Source organism: Perca fluviatilis, chromosome 8 (genome assembly GCF_010015445.1).
Source record: "Perca fluviatilis chromosome 8, GENO_Pfluv_1.0, whole genome shotgun sequence".
Taxonomy (NCBI): Eukaryota; Metazoa; Chordata; class Actinopteri; order Perciformes; family Percidae; genus Perca; species Perca fluviatilis.
Window position 1 is genome coordinate 18,201,430 of NC_053119.1, and position 8,288 is coordinate 18,209,717.

The 8,288-nt window shown below is 39.1% G+C and overlaps 1 protein-coding gene across 1 annotated transcript; it reads left to right on the top strand.

The window, feature by feature from the left end:
• The first annotated feature begins 832 nt into the window (after positions 1-832).
• c8h15orf61 (chromosome 8 C15orf61 homolog) lies at positions 833-2,474 on the top strand. The gene is made up of 2 exons (XM_039810043.1): positions 833-1,799; positions 1,897-2,474. Exons 1-2 carry the CDS (start codon positions 1,457-1,459, stop codon positions 2,022-2,024), a joined length of 471 nt encoding a protein of 156 aa, XP_039665977.1. The 5' UTR covers positions 833-1,456; the 3' UTR covers positions 2,025-2,474.
• Positions 2,475-8,288: the final 5,814 nt, after the last annotated feature.

Sequence of the window (8,288 nt, forward strand, 5' to 3'; positions counted from 1 at the left end):
AAAAACAGTATTTTGTTGTTGAAAATGTACTAAAGGATATGTTATTTTTCATATCTGTACATACAGTATAGTGTTTTCAGGAGAAAAGTTGTGAATTGTAAAAGTTGAAATTAGTTGATTTTATAAATGTTTGCATTCAGTCTGTTACTACAAAATGATTTGAGGATACGGAATTCACTTGGTTTTAGGAGCTACAACATCACTAATCACCCACACAAACCAACCAGGTTTCTTTATATACAATGTATACATATGTGTATACAGCATGTATATCTTTTAATATGGAAATTCAAAATACGTGTGTATGCATACTTGACTTAACATGTTGGCTTTTTGTGGCCAATATTCAGTATTCATTTTGGCTTATATGGAGAAAGTGTGGTTCAGTTGTGTGTTGTAGGTTTGCGGACTGCTGTCCATGGTGCTGATCTACAACAGACAACTGAACGTTTATTTGGAAATATTTCACCAAGGGCTTCAGTGTCTTTGAGAGTGTCTTGGATCTAGTTTGTAAAGGAGGATGTGCTGGTGGTGTTCATGTGGTCAGGAGCCTAACAAAAACACTAATTACCACTGGAGTCAGTAATGGTCAAAGTTGCAAAGGGAGCAATGGTCATGGTCCCTGATAACCAAGTTCAGCATAGTTATCTTGATAAATAAATAAAAAGTAAATATAAAATGAAGACAGAAAACTAATAACGTGGAAAAAATGGTATTTCAGCAACAAGTCATTCATTACTCCCACACATATTGGACTGTTAAATGTAACCTTGTTGATTTATAGCGTGGCAGGGTGTGAAGTATAGTGCGAGCTGAAAGTCCGTCACTTCACATCACACATGACTAATACCCGGTGAACAGACGGTCGTAGCATTGACGGTAAATATTAATATTAACAGTCTATGGGTCGTAGTTACAAATTGTGTTGAAGAGGAACAACTGCACAGTGCTGCGTTTCCAACCGGACGACTTTAGCAGGAGAACCAGGTCAGAGCAAACCCAGCAAACACACACCATCTATGAAACACACTACACAGCACGTAAGCGCTCAGTCAGAGAGCTGTTTTCTTCACAGGTCTCTTAGCCGGTTAAAATAAATTGTATGCGTGTGTTCAGCATGTGTATCCGGACGTGTTGCTCTGTGTAGTGAAATATCTTCCGTAGAAAAGGTTTTTGTTTAGTTCACAAACAGGGACTGTCTTGTTTGCTAACCTTAGCTCACGTTAGTTCCTCATGTAGCATTAAACGGTCCCATAATTGCCCTGTGTCCTTTTCCCACTGGTTTGAAGGACGTGTCAGTTTATACAGCATGTTTTGCTGTTGCACGTCAGCTGATTTAAAGTGTCGGTACATTTCATCTATGGGTAGTAGTCATGAGCTCTGTCTGTGACTAATTTACATGCGGCCCAGGTGATACAACACAAAAAGGTGAATAATTCTACTTTTAGGTTAAGTCATGAAGGAGGTTTTTAGGAAGATACACAGCATCTTTTTAAAGATCGCCCTGTTTCCGAGCACATTTGGCAGGACAGGCCCGCGGCCAGCTGCCTCAGAGGTGTTGACCTGCCACCTGCTGCAGCGTAAGCTCCCGCCGTGGACTTCATACTGTGTCCGCTACAGCTCCGTTCACAATGACCAGTTCGGACTGTCCAACTTTAATTGGAGAGTCCAGGGATCCAACTACCAAATACTGAGAACAGGCTGCTTCCCCTTTATAAAATATCACTGTACCAAAACGCCTCCACAAAACCTGGACTTTGAGGACACATTTTTCACCATGTTGAAAGTTCTTAATCTGGGTCAGTAAATATATTTTATGCTCTACTTTATATAAAACACAAATTATATTTTTAAACACTGCAGATACTTCATAATCGCTGTGTCCTTTTATTGCAGGCATCCCTTGTTTGGCCTATGGCATTGGTTGCTGGATGGTGGTAGGAGCTGCAGAAACAGTGCAGACAAGTGTTGGACCAGTCACAGTCTATTTCGCTTACAAAGAAGAAGAAGGCGCACAGTATTAAACCATGAACAAAACACTATTTTGAATGTGTTTGCAAGAGGCTCTTGTCTGCCAACTGCTGTAGCCTATTTTTAACAGCTCCCCAGGTGATGTTGTAGTGGACCTATTGACAAAAGTGCAATATTGTGTAATTCCTGCTCCTGTTGTCTGACTGCACAGGTTCATTTGTGTTTAATTATTTAAGATTTAAAAGTTGCAGTGAAGGAGTCAGTGATGCATGTTATTACACTGACACACAATATGGACAGTGTTTGTTGAGAAAGCTAACCTTCCATTAAAGTATAATGAAAAGTTTAGGATTTCTCGGAGAATAGACCCTACGCCTTTTCCTGGATGTTTTCACAGTGATGTTTGTGAATGTTGTAGGTCTACCAACCTCCAGTTCATGTCTTCAGAGTCAATACATTGTAAAAATATATTATTGCAACAAATATTAAAGTGTGTAATGGTTTTCATGCCACATGGACTTAACACCTGGGTGGGTCATAAGGGTAAGCCAGCTTCTCAAGATGAAGTCTTGAAACAAATGTCATTGTAAATAAGTAATTTCCTTCAAATCCAAAGTCTTAAAAAGTATTATTAATTCACATAAGTGATACCAAGTGGCACCATTTATTTGACACCATGTCTTTTGCTTGATTTTGTGGGACAAATGCAGGAATTTAAATAACCCCGGCTCATTTATTTAAAGGTAAATTAGTGATCACTCTGCATGCAACAGATAGTCAATAGTGTTAGAGAAAAACATTGACAAGACAGGTCTGATAAAATAGGTTTTAATTACCAAAGTGTGGCCTTTGTATAGAGACATCCACATCCCTTCCTTCGGGCCTCCACTGGCCTTTGATTTCTGGTAATGTGCTTTGCTGACAGGGCACACTTGCCTCTGCTGCAGAGTCCTGCTCCCTCCGAGAGGCAGGTTGACAAACTGCCATATTGATTTCTTCACTCCTCAGCATCTCCTACTAATAGCATTTATCTGTGACCTCAATTTTCTGGCCTTGGCCTCTTCATTTTTAGCAACAATGAAACAACGAATAATTTCTTGTTGTGCATGTAAATCAATGCACCTTTTGACTTGAAGGCTGTGATATTGGCCTACATGATGTTCATGATGCACCACCTCTTCATGAGCGTCCTGTTTTGTAAAACTTGCTCGTCCTATGGAAGACCAATTTACCGGGTAATTAAATTTAATATAAAATATATCCTTGAATATTCATTCCTCATGGTCTTAAGATGGGCATCTGCATTTGTTTGCAGGCCTAACCAACACTTACACTAGCAGCCCCCATCCACCCAAAAGAAAAGAAAGAGAAACTGCTTTTCTCTGCTGAAGCAAGCACACTAATTACTGGTTGAGCTATTAAACCGATATTTAAGGTCCCTGGATGTACAGTAATTAGCTTTTTTTTATTCTAAGCAATGTCACCTTTTTGTATCAAGAAATGTCCAAACCTCATGCAGAATTCATGTGCAAAATCCTCTTAAATAGTGTGATGACACCGTGCTATCTCTTAATCATACTAATTGCCTTGAACAAGGAACATTTAGACACACTTATGGAAATGTGATCCATAGTATCAGGCTGCACTTAAAACCCCCTGCTTTCATTTCCAACCTTTCATCAGCACTGAAAGTGTGCATGGGGAATGCTCAGGCAACCATGTCTTAATTACTCATTGACCCTTTGACCCACAAGCTGCATTGATACCACCGTACAGCCAGACACAATTGCATGGGGTTGCAACTGACTGCAGCTTTGTGTGCGGCTATTACAGGATGATGCGAGTCAGTGAAATCTAAACTGTGGAGCATGTGAGTACATTGTATTTGTTTTCAGGACTTCACCTTTGAGTCACTCTAAACTGCAGGGGAGGGCACCGCTTCAGCTCCGGCGGAGGCTTAGCGTTACACATCGAACCTCAGTCACCACCAGTGCAGGTCTAGGGTATCTGGACTGCAAATGAGCTGCTGTAAATTAACCAAATATATCAGCATTTGGTGCGAGATTGATGCCTTTTAATAGCTGTGGTAGTCTTGTCCTGTATTGAAGTGTCTAAATTACCCAACACACATCTAATGTGGTAATGAACAAAGAATGAATGTCTGTTTGGCAAATTTAATTGCATGCTGAAGCTGGTAAATAAGTTGTGTCGAGGTGAAATCTTTAAATACTTGTACTGTTTAGAATTTAGGTAAGTAAAGCAAAACAAGAGCTGAAATGGAGTGTGGTGTTGCTGTGAATTGTTAATGTTTAAAGGTGAAATTGCTAATCAACTTGGAGAGACTTGTAATTATCTTCTAATTAGCTAATAAGTTCTCAGTTTATTCAGTGCAAAAAAACATGTTCATCGTTTTGAAATTGATGCAGCCGATTCTTAAATCAATTATTTAGCAGGAAAGTCACAGCAGGTTTTTCTTTGTCATATAGATATATGGCTTGGCAGAAACAATTATTGTGTGAACAACCCCTGCAGCTAATACTGGAGAGGTTATCATTATTAAGCCTCTGGATTGGCCACCAGCACCGTCTCCGCTCTTGCTCCAGGAGCAGCAGGGGTACCAGAGCCATCACTCAGATCAGTTTAAGGATCACACTTGGAATTACATCTTAATGCAGAGGTGTCAGCCAACATTGTCACAATATTTGCTGTGAAATGGCACTTTTTGAATTATAATGTGACAACGGAAACATAAAAGCTCATTACTTTTCAACTAGAAACCTCTCCAGTTGCAAACATGCACACTTTATATCAGCTTTGAAAGAGTAAAACTTAAGCGGAGTGAGAAACATCAAAAATATAGTTTTTAGTAGTTAATAATTGCTGACCTTTTCTCATTGACACTTGAATCACTTCTTTTTCTTTCGGAGGGGTGATAGTACTGAAGCTGTTAAAAATCTATTATCGTGTATTTCTTCACCCAAGGGATGACAAGGGCCACCATAACTCTCTTATTTACACCATCCTCTCTTTTTTATCTTTATGACAAGTTATATATGTGTTTGTATGTGTGTTGGGGGAAGGGGAAGTATTGAAACACTATGCCTGCTGTGCCAATCAGCTTTGCCAAAGCTACTGTCAGTGGGCGGCATCAGTCATCTATTCTGGCCGCTCTGGTTCAAGACCACTCCCAGCTGACATTAGGACTAAGTTGCAGTAAATAAACATTCTGGACAATTTCATCAAGGTTCTTTATATTCTTTAAAGTGTGATAAACATGCTAATGTTGTATTCTTAGAGTGGATCCAAAGTTATATAGTTTAATATATCATTGTCATTGCTTTCACTGTGTTTAGTTGATGCCCTTAAGCATGTGCACTTAACTTTATCCCCAAATCCGTTTTTTCTTCAAGATCACGTTGATTATTGTTTTGTTTTTCTTTCTTGTTGATGATGGCATCATGTTCACTTCATTCATACTCAATGCTTACTCTGTTGACATTAAGAGAGTAATGGATTTTAATAGTTTTTCCACGACTTATCGGGAGAGTTAAATGAACTATCCATTTTTATTATATATTATGCAGTATTTAAAGTTTCAGCTCATTAAAAAACAGACGCCCTCCACACCCCCCAGGCTGTCTTTTACCCCCCACCAGCATGCAGTCAGGCTCCTTTAGCCACGAGCTCTGCTTGATCTGTTTTTTCCTAAGTCAAAATTGAAATGTTCAGAAATATTTATTTATTTGTGTATGTCTTTTATTTCACTAAAGAACAGCCTAATGTCTTTGTAGCTTAAACAAGCGGCATCAGTGGATCAGAAAAGGGCATACTGCATGGTTTTGTTTGCATTATATAATTTGTTACATTGCATATATGTTTTATCATTCAGTTCAATATAAAATATATTGTATAAATAAAAATAAAAAATACTGCATGTACATTCATTTTGCACCACAGCAGGCCCCTTGTGTTATTTGATTGCCCTGCTTTTTACTTGCACAATAAGCAGTAGCCTACACAGCAATTCAATGCCAGACTGCAGATTTACATCAAATACACTGATACTGATGCTGCATACAAATATAGAAATGGAATAAATCAATTTTTGTCCTCAGAAATGCTTCACATACTTTTTGATGCAGCGTGATCTCCAATCTTTCTGCAAATGAGCTGCAGTCCCTTGTAATGGTTTCTGCTCCTCATGGGAGGCCAGTGTCTCAGAAAAGCTGCTGATTGAGGGAGAAATGTAATACAGGTGTAAAGCAGACTTGATAGGGGTCTTACACGAGGGTTATGCATTTTAACAGTGATATACATACTGTTACATATTTATCAAAGAATATGGAATTTGCTGGGTTGACTCTTTCTGGCCTGCAGCGATTTGTACATTTCTGCTTTAGTGTTGTTAACTCTGGCAGAGAGGGTGGCTATTATGTTGAATTAATAGGAATTAAGGGTTTAAATTGGTTAAGTAAGCACTTCATTAATCTTGAGTGGATTGCTGTGTGTGAGAGGTTTATAGGTGGTGTAGTCCGCTAGTGCTTATATGAAAGAAAGGGAGGGAGTTCTGAATTAAAAAGATTGTTGGTGCTCAGTAGATGTAGACAAGAACTTCCAAATAAATTACATAATGTAGAGCTGAACCGATTAATCGATTAGTCAATTGACAAAAAAATAAATTTGCAACTATTTTGATAAGTGAGTAATAATTTGTTGTTGCTGTCATTTGTTGAGCAAAATTAGTGACAAAATGTTACATTTTCTCTGCTTCCAGGTCCTCAAATGGGAATATTTTCTGCTTCTCTTTGTCATATATCATAAACGGAAATACTTTTGGCTTTTGGACTTTTGGTCAGACAAAAGAGACATTTGAAGATGTCACCTGGGTCTCTGGGAAGTTGGGATTTGATTTTTTTCAGTTTTTTTCAAAACGATTAATTAAGGATTCTAAAAAGTAATCAGGTTTATTGATTATGAAAATGAAAATAACTGTTGCATCCCTAATATAATGTACTCTACATTTTTTGCTCAATAATGTATCTACTTTGTAATGTAACTTTGTTATATAGTATGTATTTAAGCCAATGTGAAAGTAAACAATAGTAGCAAGAGGTTCTTGCAAAGTCCTTTAGAGCCTCGCTGACATGCTGATGGTGCATTGTACGTACTGTCCAAGGCTACAGTTCTCTACCTCAGGATCTTTTGTACACATACACTATTTTCCCACTTTTACTGCAAGACACAGACTGAAAATGTAGGGATTTAATTAAAGACTCCCTTTGAATGCTGAAACCTTTAAGCAATATGTGATTGTTCAATAATCTTTTGCCCTCAGTCTGGACACGGCAAGAGCTGCTGTAAGTGAAGTTATGGCATGGGTCAGTTGGAAGCGTCTGCCTCCCCCAGCAGAGGTGGACTAATTGAGGTGTGTTTTTATCTGGGCTTGCTAATGATGATGAGGGTGCTGGAGAAGTAGACTGTCCCCTTAGGCTGAGGAATAGCATGACTTAGCCAACCTTCTGTACTTATTGTCCAACAAAAGGGGAATTCACTTAATGCAGTGCTTCAGAAAAGTGGATAATTGTGGTTACAATCAATAAAGTAACAGAGCGGAAAATAAACGTGTGTGTGGTGTAGCTGTGTTGTAGATATTTGACGGAAATCGAAAGGAGTGAGGATCTTGTTTTTGTGTTTGTTTCAGCCAAGTCATCAAACGAGAAGTCAACCCCAGTTTATGCAAACAATATACATATACATATACAGGCAGGTGTGTGTGTGTGTGTGTGTGTGTGTGTGTGTGTGTGTGTGTGTGTGTGTGTGTGGTGTGTGTGTGTGTGTGTGTGTGTGTGTGTCCACTGGAGTCACACCAGCCCTTCCCCCAGAAGAGGGGGTAGGTTTGGTTGGATGAGCCACATTGTTCCTGGGCGGCCTAGTGACATCGCTGTAGGGCAGAGAGGGATGGAACCTGAGAGGGGTGACAGTGATAAATAGCCCTTTTAATAACTGCTGCCCCACTTGGCCAGCTAGTCCCAGTCAGTGTCCTCTGTGTATTTATGCCTATGTTTATTTATGCATCCATAGCATGCAGGAAATCACCACCGCGGGGGTACAATCATTCTTTTTTTTGGTGTTGGGGTGCAGTGGTTTAACTTTGGGAGGGGGTAAGTTAGCTCGTCTTAAACCGAGCAGATATTAATTTAACCCTCAGGTTGATCTGTTGGTATGTCTGTGCTGAAATATACATATAAACCACATCTGAGAGAGGAGTCTAGCTATGATACTTGAAGCGCAAACAATTCTCCTGAAGTACAAAGAAT